General features: G+C 42.3%; 1 protein-coding gene across 1 annotated transcript in view; it reads left to right on the forward strand.

Moving 5' to 3' along the window:
• Nucleotides 1–15,092: 15,092 nt before the first annotated feature.
• Nucleotides 15,093–20,807, forward strand: part of NFXL1 (nuclear transcription factor, X-box binding like 1) — a 43,474-nt gene continuing 37,759 nt past the window's right edge. Inside the window, exons 1-3 of the mRNA XM_084899901.1 lie at nucleotides 15,093–15,208; nucleotides 15,529–15,765; nucleotides 18,482–18,658. Of these exons, the coding sequence (XP_084756027.1) occupies nucleotides 15,531–15,765; nucleotides 18,482–18,658 (412 nt within the window). The 5' untranslated portion in view covers nucleotides 15,093–15,208; nucleotides 15,529–15,530. The remainder of the gene's footprint in view (nucleotides 15,209–15,528; nucleotides 15,766–18,481; nucleotides 18,659–20,807) is intronic.

Genomic DNA, 20,807 nt, shown 5'->3' on the forward strand with positions numbered 1-20,807 from the left:
TGCATATATGTGTTATATATATAAATAGGACCTTAAAATAAAAACATTTTGTAGGATTTTTAAATAATAAATTAAAAAATTTTTTCTCATTATTAAGGCCTGACAGCAGTGGCTACTATCCTCCTCTGGTCACCAGAAAAGAGATAAAGGTAATAATATTGCTGGGTGATTAACAAAGGAAGTTGTAATGTTTGACAAGGAAACTGGGAGGTCAATGGATCAGCATGGGCATCACCTGGGAGCTTCTTAAAATCTCAGAATCTCAGGCCTACCCATTGTGTCCGAATCTGCATTTTAGCAAGACTGTTAGGTGACACATTAAAGCTTGAGAAGCACCTACCTAGAGAACCAGGAAGAAGTAAATGGGAGGATGGTTCTAGAAAAGAAAAGGACAAGTATGACAAGTATGTGGCCATAGAAGACATTGCTAATCAATCACACAGCTCTTACTGCTGAGCCCAGTCATGTTTCAAAATATTCTTCCTAATCCAGATTACAGAAATTGATAAAAGATTTCTATCCCCACCTAAAATAACATGATTTAATGCAGCTCCTTGTTAATTTGAAATATCGGATATGTATATGGACTCCAGTCAGTGTAGCTCAATAATAGAATTTATTCTTCTCTACCCATTGTACTATACACATTATGTCTTTGCAGTCTTAAGTTTCCCTTCTACATTTTGCCTGTCTCTTCAGTAACAGCTGGCAGGGATTTCTTCGCTGTAGAAGTGGCTATTCCTGGAGTGGGAGGGCCATAGATAATAAGTAACATGGCTTCTGCCTGAGACAGGTGCTCCTTTTCTTCTCTTTTCTTTCTGATTCTTATTGTTCCTTTGCTTCAGCTGCATTGTATTCTTTTCTTTGTGCTCTTTCTTGCCTGTCATACAAACCTGTAAGACCGTAAAGAAGTTTGCTGGCTACTCATGTCAGGCAGATGTGGTAAGTCAGGAATGAGTGAGGGTTACATATCTGGAGAAGCAACCCCACTCACAACTTCCAGGAGTGGGCACTTTGAGTCTGATTTGGGCTGGAGACATATCCTATGGTTCCGACTTGATGACCTTTGACCCTATGCTCTGTGAGTCTTGCTTTGCTCGAATTGGATGGTGGCAGATTCTTGGTTTAAAGACTTGGAGTAAGTAGGGTTTAGCCAACTCTTTTCTCACAACTTGCCCAAGTAGAGACTTCAACAGATGGTGGTGGGGGCTCCAGTTTAGATACCTGGAGGGCAATTCAGATGTGCACAACTGGGTTTCAGCTTCATTAGGGAATATTGTAAAAGGACAGAAAACATGTGGCTTTGGGGAGACCCACAGTGAGGTGCTGACCTGGGTACACGTGGCTGCCAAATTTAGAAATCCAGAGACCAGCCATGTTCCAGGCTGATTTCAGTCTCCAAATGCTTGTCTATAACTGGCTTCTTAATATATTAGGACTAGGACAGACTTGGCATAAGGACAAGGGAGGGCTGGCCGGACTTTGGAGATCTTTAATAATTGCATCTGGGAGATGAGAGAGAGAATGCTGGAACTCATGGATGCCAGATAGTGAGGGAGCAGAAACCCAATCACCAATCTTGCCAGTGTGACGAGTGTCCCCCAGCTCTGCCATGATGTCAGGTCGTCATAGGAAGAGAGTGCGCCGAGTTTTGCATATGTGTTTTTTTTAAAAAACACATAACTTTTCCAACTTGAGATATGTTGTGATTAGGCTTCTTACCATTAGGTGGCAATGTTGGCCTGCCATGATTACCTTCAAAGCCTGAAACTGAATATTTTTCTCCATAGAAATTAAAGGTAGTAAAATCAGAGCTCTTTGGCAATAATGGGTAATTTTTTTTTTTCTAAAGTGGATATTTCTAAAATATTTTTAGTATAGCCACATATATACCAGTCAAATAAAAACATGATCAAGTAGAATTTAAAATGCAAGGTACATGGAAGCATTTTAATAGTTCTTAATTTCAGGAAGCTCACCAAGGCAATCATGATAATTATATTACAGAAAGCTTTTTAAAATGTGTAAGATGTGTTTTAGAGGCAAAAAGAAAAGGGGGGGGGGGAGAGCAAGTAACAATTATATTGTGATTCAGTTTATATCTATATTTAAAAGTTCATTGTTTAAAAAAGTTTGAAAACTACTGATTTATATCAGCAGCATTGGGAGTATTCCTGGCTAGGGCACTGTCAGTTTAGGTGATATTTTCTCTCACCACTAATGGTATTATTGGATGTCCTAGTTTTTAAACTTAAGAATTTAAAAATACCCAACAATAGACTTCTAGAGTCAAATAGAATAATTTGCTATTCACTGGATTAGTTTGTCTCTAGCTGAAGGGAGAGTGGGAAATTCATGGAAAGGGAATCAAAGGATATAGAAAGTGCAGAAAGACCCCGGAGGTCATCAAGATAACTTCTTCTCATTTTATAAACACTAGAATGATGATCAGGCAACACTAAAGCTGGTGAGAACAAAGACTATTAGGAATTTTGAGAGTGGGAATTTTTACTGTATGTTGGACAATGATATGGTAATATCTACAGCCCAAAGTTGAGCTCACCTAAAACTCAGACATTTCATTCTTAGGCATAGCCACTAGAGAAAATTGTGCCCATATCCATAAGGAGACATGCAGAAGAATCTTTATAATAATAATTTTAAAAGAAACAAATAGGTCGGGAGCAGCCAGGCCTGAAGCAGCAGCAGCCAGGCCGGGTGCAGCAGTGGCCAGATCCGGAGCAGCTGGTTGTGGAGCAGACCAGAGCAACAGAGGCCAGGCCCGGAGCAGACAGGACCGAAACAGCTAGCTCCTCACCTGCCCCCGCCCCAGGGCTGCCTCTCAGACATGGCTGGAAACTTTGGGGGGAACTTGAGGGTCTGCTGAATCAAGTGATGAAGGCTTAGATCTGGATGTGTTGAGTTAGTATAGCGCTGGGGTGTTGATCTGTGAGTGCCTTGTGTGGGGTCTGGATGAGGTTGGTTGATCTATTTGGAAATGTCTTTTGTGTGAAGTGTATCCTTGGGCATGTGGAGGTATTATTGATTTGAGAAAATGCTAAGTAACTGATTTACTATCTGAAAAATTTAAAGTTCTGAAAGTTTAAGGTCTCTTGCCAAAAAGAGGTTTTAAAGCTAACACCTTAATTTTAATGGAGAAAGGGGAGGACAAGCCATTCCCACCCAGAACAGGTAATCCAATTCCAACCAGCAACTATCTTTAAACAATGTGTTCATTTACACTTGAATGGCTACACCTTTTGATAGCCTAAGGGCAAGTTTACATGTAAACAAGTTTGCTTCTCAATTCCCAGGGCAGAAAAAAACAAGGTTTAAAATTATTAGATTTTAAAATTTATTCTTAGAAGTATAAAAGTTTATTAATTAAAAAAACAAACCAAAAAAAACAACAACAACAAAAAAGGAGATTGAAAACCTGATCAACATTAGCTGTTGATTGTAGTAGAGTCGGCGATGCGGGAGGGGAGTGGACTGACAGTTCTCTGGGAAAGGGGGAGTGGTGGATGCAGGAAGAGACTGAACATAAACTGTGCACCTATGGATGAGGACAATGGGGGGTGGGGAGGGGGCAGAGGGTAGGGTGGGAACCTGGTAGAGAGGGGAAGAAATGAGGAACCTTTGTAATAATATGAACAATAAAGATTGATTTAATAATTAAAAAAAATAAAAATAAATAAAAGAAACAAATAAATGTTCATCAAAAGGAAGTTAGATATAGACCTGGCTGGGCAGCTCAGTTGGTTGGAGTATCATCCGTACATCAAAATATGTTGCAGGTTTGATTCCCAGTCAGGGCACATACCTAGGTTGCAGGTTCAATCCCCGGTCAGAGCAGCATGGGGGCAACCCATCTTCTCTCATGTTGATGTTTTTCTCTCTCCCTCTCTCTCTCTTAAATCAATAAACATATCCTCAGGTGAGGATTACAAACTTGTTTTAAAGGAGGTTAGATATATCAATTGGAATACATTCATATAATGGATGCTATAAAAACATTTGGGTAGTAACAGATAACACTTATATAGTGCTTAGTATGTACCAGTTACTGTTCCAAGTACTCCCCAGAGGTCAATTCATCTAATCTTCATGACAACTTACAAGGTAGGTTCCTTTATGTTCTATTTTTTAATAAATAGGGAAATGAAAGCACAGAGAGGTTAAGTAATTTTCCCAAGACCCACAGGAAGGAAGTGACTTAACCACTATTTGAATCTAGACATTGAGGCTCCAGTGCTGACTCTTGTATGGAGACCCATTCCTGGGGTCTAAATGGGCAGTCAGACATGCCTCGAGGGGTCCCAATTGGAGAGGGTGTAGGCTGGGCTGAAGGGCAGTCCCCATCCCATATATATATATATATATATATATATATATATATATATATATATATATCCCAGTGCATGAATTCGTGTATGGGTGGGATCTGGCCAGCCTGACCAGGGGGAGGGGACATTGGTGGTTGGCTGGCCTGCCTGCTGGTCGAACTCCTGGTTGAGGGGACAATTTGCATATTAGCCTTTTATTATATATATATTTAGTGTATATATATATATATATATATATATATATATATATATATATATATATTATACACTGAGTGGTCAGATTTTTATGTGTTCAGAGATCATAATAATCTGGCCACTCTGTGTGTGTGTGTGTGTGTGTGTGTGTGTGTAAAATCCCCTCTATAATCTTTGCTATATTTGAACTATTGCAAAAGAAGAAGAAAAAAAGAGAAACAGAGGAGCTAAGTTTAAATTCACATAGTTTAGTGGCAAAGGCTGGACTTTTGACCTTTGGTTCAGTGTTTACTTCCTGGGAGGTTGTACTTGATTGCTTTCTACGCAGCCCAAGTTGCATGTTTTATGAGGTTTTACTCGGTGATAACAGGTCTGTTATCTGTATGTTCCCACTTTAAGTCAGTCAGAGTGCATATTGAGTAAATCTGAGACAATACTTTTTAGAATTACATTACATGTCTGGATCTTGGTTTCCTGATGAGTCAGAGGTCTAAGAATGCATTTTTCACCAACACATTCCTTTGGGATTCTGAAAATGGCTATTTACCACAAAATTACTCACCAGCCTGACAATGGGGCCCTGAAAAAGAGTTGATATTAGATTTCTTGTCAGATTGCCAGTTTCTCTTCTTTTCAGTTAGGTTCTTTCTTGTTTTATCTGTGCTGAACGTCAGCCAGCTGGATCCGGCCCAAGAAGCTACTTGAGTGAGTTCTTCAGGGATCAGGAAGCCTGTTTCTCTGAAGCTGAGCAGCACAGGTATCCTGGTGGCACCAAAGTCCATGGCGTTCCAGGGCGCCCCCAGCGGCCTCTTGGATTACACTCAGCACAGAGAGTGACAGGAGCCACCCAGAGCACCTGCATCATGAAATGTAATTTCTTCCACTAATTTTAAATGTAATAAGTCGCTTCCCCCAGTTCTTTAGTTTGCAAAACCAATAAAATAAAGTAAAATTAAATACTGACAATCTATATTACACGTGTTTCCTGCTTCATCTAGATGCAATATCAAAATACCCAAAGAGCACAAAATAAATAAACTTATCAAAAGAATGTACCACAAGAAATTAACTTTATAATTTGCTTTGATTATATTCCTTTTATTTTTGTGTTTAAAATAATTGAGTGTTTAAAACTCATGGGCTGAAATAAGACTTGTTGGTGATAGGAAAATGAGAGCTGTTTTTTTTTTTTTTTTTTTTTTTTTTTTACAGAACTGAAATAATGGATTTCCTTTTCTTTCTATAAATTCTTTTATTTAGATTTTGGTACTAAGTCTAATGATAGAGATCTCTCAATTTAACAGTAGTGACCTAGACTATTTTTTACCTTGAGAGCGGGACCTGCTCCCCTGGTCTCCACATTAAACAGAAAGTATTACTACTTTGCAGCTCTTCTCTACATCCATGGGTTTGGAAGGTTTTTTGTTTTGTTTTGTTTTGTTTTTTAAATTCCATATATAAGTGAGATGTTGGGATATTTATCTTTTTCTGCCTGACTAAACTTAGTATAATCTCTTTAAATTCTATTCATGTCATTTAGTAAGATTTCATTTTTTATTAAGACAAGTAGAGGGCTGGTGCACAAATTCTTGCATGGGTGGGGTCACTCAGCCTGCCTGGTGATCAGGGTTGGCAGGGGGGAAGGACTGCAGGAGGCTAGCTGGCCAGAAGGGGGGGAGGGGAGGAAAGGGGGGAGGGTGGCTGTGGGAGCACATTGATCACTAGGGGGCAGCTCATGTGTTGAGCATCTGCCCCCTGGTGGTCAGTGTGCATTATAGCAACTGGTCTGTCAGTCGTTCAGTCATTCAGTCGTTCAGTCTTTTGGTTGCTTAGGCTTTTGTATATATAGATTTTATATATTTAGATAATATTCCATTGTATATGGAACATCTTCTTTATCCAGTTATACATAAATGGATCTTTAGGATGTTGCCATGTCTTGGCTATTGCAATTAACACTGCAATGAATATATGAGGGGCGTCATCCATATATCTTTTTAAATTAGTCTTTTCTTTTTTTTTCAGATAAATACCCAGAAGTGGAATTGCTAGATTGCATGGTGGTTTTATTTTTAATTTTTTGAGGGAATGTGCATACAGTTTTCCATAGTGATTGCACCAATTTACTCTACCACCAACAATGCACAAGGATTCCTTTTTCTCCACATCCTCTCCAATACTTATTTCTTATCTTTTGGAGAATAGCCATTCTAACAGGTATGGGTGATATCTCATTGCAGTTTGATTTGTATTTCAAATGGATGATTACTGATGTTGAGCACCTTTTCACGTACCCATTGGCCATCAGTATGCCTTCTTTGGAAAAATGCCTATTTATCCCCTCTGCCAATTTTTAAATCAGATTGTTTGTTTTCAAATTATAATTTTAAAATGATTTGCTCTAAGCAATCAAATGCAGTAAAGACCTAGAAGAGGAGTTTTGTAGCGTGTTATGTTCTCAGTGAGGAATTACTAGTACGAAAAGATCACAAAAAGGCTGGATTTCATTAGGAAGTCTGAAGAAGAAATATTTTCTTATCTTTATAGAAAGTCATGGGGCATCTGAACTTAAAAGTGGTATGCACTTCTGTTTAGGGAACCCTGAATATGTTGTATTAGAGGTGGCTGGAGTGCAGAGAATGAATAAAAGGTGGCATGTGAATAAATGGAGGTGGGGAGAGAGCATGGGACTCCAGTCCAGAAAGGCACAGGCTGAGAGAAATATGCTTAAAAACAAACAAATCACAACAGCAACAACAAAGAAACCTAGTTGATCACCAGAAGAATGGAGTGACATAACATGGACTAATTCACTACATTGTCTGATACTCCATCTATCAGATTCCCTCTGAAGATGAAAATTCCCAGACCTATCTTTGATAAGTAAGAGAAAAAGAACATCTTAAAGTTCATCAAGTCCTAAAGCCAAATGTGAGATCAACAATGATCCATTAGCCCCTGCATTTGCTTTACTGATTGGACTTTCCTGTTTGTTAGAGTTTTAGGACAGACAACAGGTAACATGGCACAGAAACTCCAGGAAGGCTGTTTTCCCTGGGGAACAATAGAAGTGAATATTGGCAGAGTTTGCAAAGACGTGAAAAAATATTTTGAAGCAGAGAGAGGACAGATTCAATAATAAGGGTAACTGCTTCTAGTCTGTTCAAATTTTCTTGATATGACCCATAATAAGTAATCTGTTTAAAATGCATTTTGTACCCTTAGAACATGCAGTGTACTTGGGGGCCTTCTCTTTTATCTATTCTATTTCAGTTCTTTTCAAAAAACATGCCTGTTGCAAATGTCTAAATTGATTTCATGATTAATTAATGGGCCGCTCCTGGCAATTGCACATTTTCGGAGGCTGGTAAGTAGAATTGCCTAGGAGAGGAAATAATTCACTTTAGCCTAGGCAGAGATGAGGAAAATCATATTATAAGGGGAAAGAACACAATAGCGGAGGTTCTGGAAGTCTCTTCCTACAAAACATCAAGGCAATCACTCCTCATAGTGCTGTCACTGAGTAGAAACAGCTTAGTTAGGGTGGTCGCCTGTTATTTCTGAGACCATAACATGCTAATGAGTTATCCTGATTCCAGCCTGCCTCTCTCTCTCTCTCTCTCTCTCTCTCTCTCTCTCTCTCTCTCATCAGAATGTCAATCCCACTATAGGTTGAGATTCTAGTTTTTAGAGGATTTTCTTTCAATACATTCAGAGAAATATTGAGTCTTCTACAAGATCACAGATGAAGGCAAGAATCTTTTATAAGGTGCATGGAGTTTACTCAGAACCAGGATTTTTGCAAGATTTTAAGTCTGGGTTGTGAGGAAGAAAAAAAAAAAATCTGTTAGTTTCTTGAGTGCTCCAGAGCAGCCCCTCAAGTCTATAGCAGTTCCTCCGAGGAAACAAGCCAAGTGGAGCAATGGGGAAGGCTGGATCCCGGACCTGGAGCTCCCAGTCTCCGAGTCTCAGGCCCCAAACAGTACACTGGCACTAATTACCTTAAACCTTAGGTTTTGCCACTATGGAGTCATTTCATTAATTGCTCTATTTCTAATGCCTAGAGAGTCCTGGGGACATAATAGGGATTTATAAATCTTTGTTGAATAAATTAATAAATTCATGAGTTTTCCAACCAATCCTGGGAAAGACAAAACTCAGAGTTCAAACTAAGTTGATTACAAGGTTATGTTTACTGAAATATGATTATTTACACGTCTGAGTTTGTAAACTGAGAGTCATAGCGACTATAATTCTAATTCTACGTAGCCATCCTCCGTCAAGAACTTCTCTAGCTCAAATTTTATTAGTATTTCTACTTTAGTTTTCTTGAAAAACCTTTCATGATGTCATCACCCTTCTCTTGAATCCCATGGTGATTACTTAATGCCAAATTGAGACCACATTTTTTACTTCTGTTTTCAAGGTTCTCTCCAAACCTGTTTATAACTTTTCTCTGCCTTATTCATCACCTTTGGTATTCAACAGACTTTTTTCCTTTCTGGTTCAAACACATGCCATGTTTATTTGCACTTCTAAACCTTGGCTCATGCTGTCCCTACCACTCGGAATGTTTCCTTCCAGCCCATTCAGATCTACTCTGTTCTTACTAATATTTTCTCACGCCCAGCCAGTGTGGCTCAGTGGTTGAGTGTGAACCAGGAGGTCACAGTTTGATTCCCAGTCAGAGCACATGCCCAGGTTGTGGGCTCGATCCCCAGTGGAAGACATGCAGGAGGTAGCCGACCAATGATTCGCTCTCATCATTGATGCTTCTATCTCTCCCTCTCCCTTCCTCTCTAAAATCAATAAAAAATATATTAAAAAACAATATTCCAGTTCTCAGCATCTTCATGAACCTCCCCATTCCTATTTTCATACTTACAGTGAACCCTTCCTATCTCTGAATTTGTATGACCAGTGCCTGACAGTATTAGATATTTGCTAGACTTGATTAGTGATTATTGGATGGATTATTTAACTGAATGTTTGAAAAAAGCTCACATTTGGGGGTTCCATAGTGTAATGGTTAGCACTCTGGACTCTGAAAAAAGCTCACATTAAATCTGAATAGATGTTTGGATGATTTTTTCCTGTGTTATGAAGGTTTTCCTAGAAAAAAATAAAATGACAGCCCCTTTTAAAGAAAAATACTTTATTTTTACTTTCATGAAATTCACAATATACGATACTATTTATATCATTTCAATTTTGAGTATTGAAAAAAAGAGGCAATCAGTCCTCTAAAGAAAAAAAAGGGGGGGAGGATCAGTCTCCTCAATCTGGCTAGGAAAATCAACTTGATTACCTTTTTATTTACTTTATTTCCTTCTTACCACTTTTCCTCCCCTCCCCCTCTTCCCCATATTGCATCCAGTTTGGTTGGTCATAGCCAGTATTTCAAGAAAAACGAATACAAAAATGTGTAAATGTGTACATTGCCTATATCAGTCTGGATCTAACCAGGAATGGAAATCATATGGTGGGTTAAGTTTAGTGTAAAGAATTACTAAGCTCTGATAAAAAATTGGGAAACCATATGTGGTATTCTAGGGAGAGGACCCAAGGCAAGACAGATTTGGAGGAATCCACCTTCCCAAGGCTGAGGTTCAGATCCTACTGGATGTGTAGGTCAGCCCACTGGGTAGCAGACAAGCTTGCTGGTATATTCTGGCTGCAGCTGTTCTGCAGTCCCTCTCAGGTGTGGGTGACCAGGAACCCGTGGGGTGGGCTTGCAGACAGAATGGGAGCCCAGGCACAGGTGTGGTCGCCTGGCCTACGGTGAAAGTGTAGCAGGTGCAGGGAATGGGGGAGCAGGTGTCAGCGAACAGTCTGACTGAGGGTGCCAGTGTGAGCAGGAGGCCTCGGGTCAGTTTCCATGTTGAGAAGGCCGCTGGAAGGTTAAGGCCAGGCTGAAGACCACAAAGGCTGCAAGGTTGCTGACCCAGTGTGCGACAGCACGAAATACCAGGAGCGCACCTTCCCTCCTGCAACGTCTCTCCAGTGCCCTCTGCTGAGAAAACTAAACGTGGTGCTCTCTCGGAGGTACTTAAAGGAGTTCTTCCCATTATCACAGAGCATGTCTTGAAGGGTGAATTGAAGCTGAAAGGCAATCTACCTATAATGGGGTAATAGGCAAATTGGCTGGGATGCCGCCACACAACAACCCGTTGGCAGGCTGCATCCCCGCCCCCTGCTCAGGCAGCTGCGAGGCCCAGGGTAGGTAGGATAGGATATGACAGGAGGGGATAAGAAAGGAGAGGGAGAGGAAGGCAGGCCTGCATGCAGACAGGCCGAGAGGAGAAACAGAAATACAGAAAGCGAACAAGAAAAAGACGCAGGAATGGAAAAGGGAAGGAAACTCGGGGCTGCAGGCAGGAGCGGGTGGTGACCTCGGGGAGGCGGGGCACAGGTAGCGTGGAGGGCGGTGGCCCCCAGCACTGGCCCTTGGCAGGGAGGTGCCTGCAGGTCTCGGGATGGAGGGGTGGACGGTCCGAGGCCTTTTTTGGAGGTGTTCCTGCTTTGCGGCAGCAGCTAGGCCTCAGCTATCCTTGCTGGGCCAGGCACCCTGTGCTGGGAGGGGAGGCACAGCTTAGTTGGGGTGGAATTGCACACTAAGGAGGGTACCTCTTTCATCACTGAGGGCTGGACCCCAAAGACACTGGCCAGGGTGAGATTGGTAGTGCATTAAGTGTACTTTGTTGACTGGAAGTTGGGGTGTCCCGGGAAGGGAATGGGAGGAGGACAGCAGTGGGGGAGCCTGGGGGAAGAGGGGGTCGGTGAAGGCCTGACTGGGGCTGGGCCCTGAGCTGGGGGTTAACACCCCCCAGAGGGAAGATTTAATATCAAAGGGCGCTCATGTGGGGCTAGAAGCAGGTCCCAGAGAAGAAAGGGGAAGGTTTAAAAGAAAAACCAGTGAACATGGCAAGGGGGGGGTGGGGTGGGGGAGGGGAGCGTGGAGGGAGAGAGGCAGGGTTCAGGATCACAAGGGAAAGGTGAATGGTGGGGAGGGTGGGAGGAGTAAGAAGGCGATAGACACTGGGAATGAAGGGAGGGAAAGGAGGAGGGAGAGAGGGAGAGGGGCCGCAGGAAGTTCAAAGGGAGAGAGGGAAAGAAAGCGGGAAAGAGAGGGATGCTAAAATGGGGTGAGGCCAGGAGAATAGTTAAATAAAAAGAAGAAACAGACTGTGAGAGTGAGGGAAGTTTAAGAGGAGGAGTTAGTAAGAAAATTAAGTACAGGGTGATTTTTTAAAAATGTATTTTTATTGAATATGATTTTTAAGTGGAGAAGTCAGTGCTAAGACAGGACGAAAAGCATAGAATTTTTAATTAGCCTGTAAAAAGAGTAAAAGTGAGAGAGGAGCATGGAGGATGGACAAGAAGGGAAGGAGGGGGGGGGGAAGAACTTTATAAAGGAGTCAGCAGAAAGCAGAGTTAAAGAAGGAAAGAGGATGTATGAGTGAACTGTAGGAGCTATAATGAAAATCAAATATAGTTGTGTACGGGGGACAGATTTTAAAAGTAGGAGTCAGAAAAGAAAAAAAGATAAATGAAAGTAAATAATTGGGCAGGTAGATAGATAGATACTAGAACAGTGGAAGTAAGTAAAGAAGAATTATGGGAAAGGTAGGATGAGAGAGAAAGGGGGAGGAAGAAAAGTTTTAAAGGGGAGCTGGTAGAGCTTAAAATGAGAATGGGAAGAAGGAAGAAATGGGGGAGGGAGCAAAGCAGGTCTGAGGCAGGAAGTGAAGAAAGAAATTCAGAAGGGAAGGAAGGAAAGGGGGAGGGAGGGAAGGGGTAAAGATAAAGGAAAGAAGGAATGTGGGGAGGGAGGGAGGGCTGGAGAAAGATGGGAAGAAGGATGGTGGAAAAGAAGTAGGAAATAAGGAGGAAAGAAAAGTTCATAAATGATGAGTCGGTAGGGAAAAGTGTTACATAAAGGAGAGAGAAAATTGTGTGAGAGGGAGAAGCCAACAAGGAAGTCAAATACAATTGTGTGTAAAGGGGATAAGATTAAAAAAAGTTAATAAAAAATACAATAAAGATAGCTATGTAGGTGTTCAGATGGATAGATAGATAGATAGATGCACAGGTAAATAGAACTGACTTGAAAAAGGAGAAACCAGTAAATAATAAAAGTAGAGAGTTAGAAAAGGAAATAGAAGAAATGAAAAATGTTAAAAGTGGTCAATAAATAGAGGGTAAAAGAAGGGATGGGATAGAATAGGGTGGAGAGTGAAGGGGAGGGAAGAGTAACATGAGTGAGGAAAAAGGGATAAAGAAAAAGTTTTAAAAGGAGAGCAGAAAAGAAAATACTTTTTTTTTTTTTTTTTTTTTCAATGAGAGAGAAAATGTGTTCAAGAGAATTTTTAAAAAGGATGAACCAGGAAAAAGAGACAATAGGAGGAAAAAACGAGAAGTTTAAGAAGAGGAGTCAGTAAGAAAAGAATTCAGTTCAATGGGATGATGAGGCTGTAACCTTCTGCCTCTGGGATAATAAGTCATTTTATCTTGCTCCCTCTACCTGCAACCTTGAACTTCTACTTCCAGTAGAAAGTTTCAGGTAGGCATCTCAAACAGTGGCCCCCTCAAATGCTTTTTGAAAAAGAAAATATAAAAGAAATTATTGTGAAATAGACTTATCCTATATAATAAATGGGTAATATGCAAATTGAACGAATAGGAGGACGGGTCGCTATGGTGCACACTGACCACCAGGGGGCAAGTGCAGTGGCCCGCCTCTGAGGCCTCAGTAGGACATCCCCTGAGGGCTCCCAGACTGTGAAAGGGCACAGGCTTGGCTGAGGGCCCCCCTCCAATGCATGAATTTCATACACCGGTCTCTAGTGTGTATATATAAAAGTCTAAGCAACAGGCCAACCAGCCTACCCTTCAACCTCCGACCAGTAGCTAGGACGTGCAACTGACCACCAGGGGGCAGACGCTCAATGCAGGAGCTGCAGTGACTTGGCAGCTGCTGTTGTCCGGTGACACACCAGGAACCAGAGGGGGGGAGCCTGATTTTAGGGTATAATTCTGGGGGAGTCTGAGAACCACCCTCTTCCAATCTGGGACTCTGAGGATGTCAGAGAGTCAGTTTTGGCCTGATCCCTGCAGACCAGGTCGAGGGACCCCACTGGTGCGCTAATTCATGCGCCAGACATCTAGTAAACTGATAACTAGTACAGTTAGATGTATTTGTCAAGGACAAATGTATTTGGGGAGCATGTATGGATACGCTGGCAAAAAGAATCCTTATTAGGATATGTCTGGACAAATAAATGCAATTAAATCACACTTTTCAAATGGCTGCACAATAAAAGTATTTAGATATTTTTTCTATACTTTATTTTAGAATTTTTTTAAAAAATGAGGTGTATCAGCACATAGTTAACCACACATATCATAAATGTATATAGATTTTTAGTTTTTACATATGTACACACATTTTCCCTGTTTTACAGCTGAGAACATTGAGACACAGGTTAAGTAATTTGTCCTTGGAGAATACACACACACACACACACACACACACACACGAGGCCCAATGCAAGAAATTTGTGCAAGAGTAGGCCTTATTTCCCGTGGCTGCTGGTAGCAGCACCCAGCACCTGGGCTTCCCTCCTCCTGCCCCCAGCAGGCACCTGGGACCTGGACTGGCTTTCCTCTGGCCCTGGCTTCATCAGGAAGGACGTCCGGAATGACATCTGGTCTAATTAGCATATTACCTTTTTTTAATATATATATATATATATATATATATATATATATATATATATATATTGCACTTAATAAATGCTAAGTATTAGATATTATTAGTAACGTAGAGGGGTTAAGTGAAGGGTTGTATAAGGATTGTGTGGTCCCAAGCAATCAATGTACTTGTCAATCTCAGACAGACATCCCTCTTCCACCCCAATTTTGAAATCTCTTTCTTACTGGAAAACTAACAGAAGTTAGAGATTTAGGTCCTGGTTCTCAACTACTTTCCTTAATAAAAATCTACTTTAGAGAGCAGGTAAAATAAAAATCAGCCTGCTCAGGAAAAGCATATTGTCAATTATAAAGCACTAGTCTAATAGGCGTTAGCTTTATCCTCTGCAGGGCTTTAGCAATTCAGAAGAGTGCTTTCTCCAATCCAGCCCCTTTTGCGGACCCCCCTCATTCCTCCCTTCCCCTCGAACCCAAGTGTTTTCATTAAGAGCTTTTTCTATTCAAGTGAGAAGTTTTCCGCCAGCTGAAAGCCACAAGGCCAGAGTAGAGATGGAGGGCGGCCAATTACAGCCACTCTCACAGACCCCGGCCACTCAGGGAGGTTTCAGCGGCTGCGGAAACCCAGCAGTACCTTCCGGTGTAAACAACGTCTCAGGGCGACCCACCTCCGTACCTGGCGCCCTCTCCGACGGCGACCCAGAGCACGCCGGGAATTGTAGTTTCCGGAGGCCCAGGTCAGCCAGCGCATGCGCTCAAAACTCCCACTCCTCCCCTTCCCCCGCCCTCGCCCCGCCTCTCCCGGATAAGGAAGTGGCCAGTGATGCCACGCATTCCGCGGGCCGTGGCCGTGGGCTTCTGGGAGTTGTAGTCGCTGGAGGCGGACTCGGTCGGTAAGGAGACGTAGCCCGCGTCGGGGTCCACTCCCGCTGTTGGCTCCCCGCGGGAGCGGCGAGGTCAGTCGGTGGCTCTCCCTCCCCTCGGGGCGCTCCGCCTGAGGTGGAGAAAGCGCTTTCCTTCTCCCCGGCTTCCTCGCTCCGGCGCTGGATGCTCCTTGCCCCACGTTCCACTTCCCGCTTAGGTCCTCTCCCTCCGAGTCCCTCTCCAAAGCCCGGGGTCAGCGGGCACTCGCCCTCGGGGGGAGACCGGGCCGCGACGTCCTCCCTCCCGGTCCGGCCCCGCAGAGACCCTCCTCCTCCGGCCCCTGCCTCCCGAGGCCGCCCTGCTCCCTGCACTCCAGCTCCTTCCACTCTTCTCTTTTCTCTTTTCCCTCCAGGGATGGAAGCTTCCTGGCGCCAGGTGGCCGGTGGCCGGGGCCGAGCCCGCGGACGGGCCGCCGCGGCCCCCTCCTCAGGAGATGGACCCCATCTGCGCGGAGCCGGCGGCGGGCGAGAGAAGGGGCCGGCGGGCGCCGCCGCGCCCGGCCCGGGCCCCGGCCCCGGCCCCGCGGCCGCAGGGAGCGCGGCCCGGCGCAGCCCCGCGGGGCCCGGAGCGCCGCCGACTTCCGCGGGAGGTGAGGACGCCCCGCCGCCCCGCCGCCCCTCCGCCCGCCGCACCGGGGCTGCCTCCGGGGCTCGCACTCACACCGGGTCTTCTCCCGGGGACGCTGAGAATGGGCCCCTCCGCGCACACCTTTCCGCCAGCTCCTCTCTCCGGCATTCTAGGCACATTCCCATCTTCGTTGTATCTTAATTTAAAAAGTGTTTTTTCTTAATTTTGATGGGTCATTCATTTTTGCTAATTCTCTTGCCCTCTTACTTTTCCCTTCATTCATTTTGCCTGCCGACTTTCTAGGACCGAAAGTTGCAATTTGTGGTCCGGAGGGCTAGCCTGAACCCGTAGTTTGGTTTGGTTAACACAGGCTTGGGATCTGCATTGGTTCTCATGGGTGTTTTGTTGTTGTTGTTGTTGTTGTTGTTGTTTTGTTGTTGGTGTGTGTGTGTGTGTGTGTGTGTGTGTGTGTGTGTGTTTAATGTCATACACATCTGCTCTGCTTTTCTTGTAAAATACGATGGCAACAGCCAGCTGGCCTGGGTTGTGGACATCCCATTCAGATGGAGCGGAGGCACCGCGTTTACATGGTCTTTTCCTGCTTCTGGGGGCCAGTTGTCACTTCCCATCTTCACCTGATGGCTTTACTCACTGACTTTTAACTGCCTGTGTCCTGTAAGCTCTCCGGTGGTGGTACTTTCCTGGTTCCTGTTCGCAGACTTCTGGTCCTTTCCTGGATGTAGCTGCCGTGGCCTCCTCCCATATGTCCGTAGCTTTCATGCAAGGCTGTGTTTTAGTGGAGCCCGAGAGCATGCAGGCAACACCAGGTTGTCTTTACTAAGAAAGTGTGTGGGGCCACAGGAATAATTCCTGAAGTCATTTTTCTGTGTGAGTCTGGGATGTATTTTTTCTGAGTGTATTCTTTTGTGGGGTGAGAAGCAAATTGAGCGTCTAAGTGTTTTTTGTATTTTGTTTTTCTCCTAAACGAATTTTAAAATTAGGCGGTATTCTACTAGCTGGCAGTTACTGAGTTGATGATGGTGGTGAGGTTTGTTGGAGACCTGAGAACATTTCGGCAAACCTTATTGGGTTTTGTGGATGGCAGAAAAGCTAGCATCCTTCACCTGTGCTATCATTGAGATTTTACTGTTAGAAATAATATATGGGAAGGTTGTTTTGTCAGCTTTTCTCGAGATCGTCTTATGTGGTTACATTGATCAGGTTATGAATATTTTTTTTATTATATCTTCTAATTCAACCTTTGAAAAAATGTTTCCTTTACTAATTTCCCATAATTAATGAGATTTGTCATCTCTCTTGATGTGCATCCAGTTTTGATTCATATATCTTACAGATATTACTTTTCTCCTAGTACTATGAGATTCCTAGGTGGGCACATTGCACATTTTCCTCCAGTTTTACTTGAAACACTGCACAATCCCCAACCAAACTGGCTGCACGAAGAAAGGGAAAGAAAAGATAAAAATACCACCTAAGATAAGAAGGCTTATCTTAGTAGTGGCTCATTGGTTTCGAGCATGAAGTGAATTTTTAACTAGTAACTTAATTTTTTTTTTATTTAAAAACATTTTTTATTTTTAAAGAAAGAGAGGAAGGGAGAGAGAGAGAAAGAGAAACATTGATTTGTTCCACTTATTTATTTACACATTCACTAGAGGCTCGGTGCATGAAATTCATGCATGGATAGGTTCCGTAGGCCTGGTTGGCCATCAGGGCTTATCTGCTGGGTGACCTGTGGGCACCCACCCGCCTTGGCAGGCAGTCTGGCGCTGTCCAATTGCTTGCCCTATGCCTTCCCCCTCCCCCAATCAGGGCCTCCGGGCTGAGGGCAGCTCCTGCATTGAGCTTCATAGTGACTGGTCATTCCACAGGCAGTTCGATGTTCAGTCGATTTGCATATTAGGGTTTTATTATATAGGATTGGTTTGCTTGCAACATTGGCATTTCAGGATGATGCTCTAACCAACTGAGCTGCCTGGGCCAGGGCCAAGTGAAAATTTCAAATTAGTAAATTTAAAATCCTCTCAATATGAGCACTAATTAATTCAGATCAATTCAGTATGTTTGTGGCTCCTTTCTTAAACTGTGGTTGCTGTCCATTAGAGTTTATTAACACTTAGTGCTGAAAAAAAACTCCTATGATCCTTGCTCTTGAGTGTTCACTCATTGGGAATGTGCTATGAAGTAATCTAATTATTTTTGCATTATTATTTAACCCAGTAACAAAATGAGAAGTACAAATAGTGCTAAAGAGAATAGTGGAAGAATAACTCAAAACTTAGCATTTCTTTTTGGAATGAAGTTGTAAGAGGTATATTCTCTGTGTTAGCAACATTTTGTGTGGATTAATGTTAAATATATATGTTTTGTGACCACATTTTAATAAAGGCGAAAAGTTCTTGAGCTTTCTAAACAGCAGCTTATATAAACGTAGTACAGTGAACGTTATTTGTTCAGTCTTTGGTGGGCCAGTCACTGTTTTTAGGACAATTCACTGCTTTTAGCAGGGTATTTTACAAACATGCAAGTTTTTATTGTGGCATTCTCATTTTTGTATGACAAGAAATTTGAAATTACTGTTTTTCATGGATGTTAGTAAAATAGAATGCTCCAAAGGTGACTTTTAAATCTATATTTTAAAATGATATATTAGTACTTAGGACTTGCCTTTTGAGAGCTTGTTTTGCAGCAATGACTCATCTTTTTCTCCCTTTAAGCAGAGCTAATGGCTCAAAGGAAATTTGAGGAAATCAAGAAGGCTAATCAAGCTGCGGCCAAAAAACTTGTTGAAGAACACTTTAGCTCTTCCTCTGAAGAAGAAGGAGATGAAGATTTGGAAGGAAAACAGGGAAGAATAGTTGATAATACATTTACAACTTACACTACTCAAACAGGTACTGTACGATCTTTTAAATTTAGACCATATTTATATTCCTGGCTTTTAAAAAACACTTTTACTCCATATGGAATAGTTTTTGCACCTTAAGAATGAGCATTTTTTGTTGAAGTAGAGCTAATATTTGTTCATTTTCCTATCTGAGTTACATACTGTATGATGCTGATCTTTCTGTAAAACAAATGGGATGGCAGTGTCCCAAACAGCCTTAGAAGGTCTCCTGTGTGTTTAACTGGTATGTCATTAGAATGCTGGGAGGGAGACGCCAGAGCTCCCTGTGGGGTGAGTGGGGCCAAGCTATTCCTGGTTGTGATTTGATTGCATTTGAGAACTTTGAATCCTTTAAATCTATTCACTTTTTTTCTCATGTTAAATTTTTATTGAAGTCATTTTCATTTCATGACTTTATTTCTTTATACCTTACAACTTTTGACTTCCATACCATTTTTTAAAACAAAGTACTTGGGTTTGACACGTGCAGTCACATTACATGTTGTTTATATCGGGGTTGCTCTTAAAGTCGTATTTACTTACGAGAGGGGGCCAAAGGGGTGCTGCTGTGAAGGATTTGGCACTAAGTGTAAAAATAGATTACTTTAAATGCGTTTTACCCTTTCCACGTTTTATACTGAAAGTCATTATTAGAAGCATTCTTTCATGGATCACTAACATTAGTTGCCTGAGTATATTGATGGCACTTGAGGGATAGGTACACGTCATCCTATAGGTTTCCGAGAAATTTACCATATCTGCTATGGAATTAAGATTAGGAGGCTTGACTAGGAAGTCTGGCTCAGCCAGGTAAAAGCTGATGAAGAGTAGCCTTAAGGTTAGCAGGTGCTTTCTTCTAGAGCAGCGGTTGGCACCCGGTGGTCCATGGATCTCTGGTGGTCCGAGAGGTCCGAAAGGCTGGTGACTGCTGTTCTAGAGGCCTTCATAGAAGGAAATCTTAAGAAGGTGCCTGCTTCAAGAGGACTTCACTTAAACCATTCCAGAGAAGACAGATTTTATTTTTAAGTAGGAAATTCAGAGGTGTAACTCGGTATTTCTTTGTAGTGGTTAGGAAACTTCATTTATAAGTTTTATTAATTTTTAATCTGGCTTTCATCTTAAAGTTTAAGACAGTTTTTCTTATTTTGTTTTGTGTCAAATCCATAAATATTTTTATTCTTGTTCCTTTGTGTAAGGAAGGAAATTTGATCACTTAAGAACAGAATATGCCAGCATTCCCATCTCATGTTAGTGAATTGGACATCAGAACTTGATCAGAGAAGTTCATTCTTTTTCTCTGTGCACAGACTTGGTACTTTTTGTGATTCTCTCAAATTTCAGACTTGCATAGTCAACTTCCTAATGGGTATCCCTGTCTTACTGGCCATGGATGCATCAAGCATATGTTGAAAAATAACATTTCTTCTCTTGTTTTCTTTATCTCAATTTGTAGCACCACAGTTTTCCAAGTCATGCACCAAAACCAGAAATCAGGGAGCAGGGATGACACATTCATGACATGAGTGTGTTTTATTCACTACCACTCCTCCCCTCTGCCCATGTCAGCATCTCATCAAACACAGCATTCTTTCCTTCTTACTGTTGACACGAACATCGACTTTTAAAAGCATCATAATCTAAATGTTACTAAGTCCTGCTGAGTTTCACTTTCTAAATTTCTTGAATCCACCTCTCTTCTCCCATATACTAGCGTTACCTTAATTCAAGCCCCTGCAGCTATTTAATGTGTGAATTAAATCCACATAGTAACTGTGAGATAGATATTAATATTACTGTTTTAAAGATGAGAAAAATGAGGTAGATACATTAGGTAACTTGCTAAAGGTCATTTTTTGATTTATCTGCTATCACTGCCTCTTAACTGGTACTTTAGCTGCCTTGTACTTACTTTTCTTTAGTTGCCAGGATGATGATTTTTTTTTTAAATATATTTTATTGATTTCTTTACAGAGAGGAAGGGAGAGAGATAGAGAGCTAGAAACGTCAATGAGAGAGAAACATCAACCAGCTGCCTCTTGCACACCCCCTACCGGGGATGTGCCCGCAACCAATGTACATGCCGTTAACTGGAATCAAACCTGGGACCTTTCAGTCCACAGACTGACGCTCTACCACTGAGCCAAACCGGCTTCGGC

The sequence above is a fragment of the Pipistrellus hanaki genome, assembly GCF_964339955.1.
Source record: "Pipistrellus hanaki genome assembly, chromosome: 1".
NCBI classification, from domain to species: Eukaryota; Metazoa; Chordata; class Mammalia; order Chiroptera; family Vespertilionidae; genus Pipistrellus; species Pipistrellus hanaki.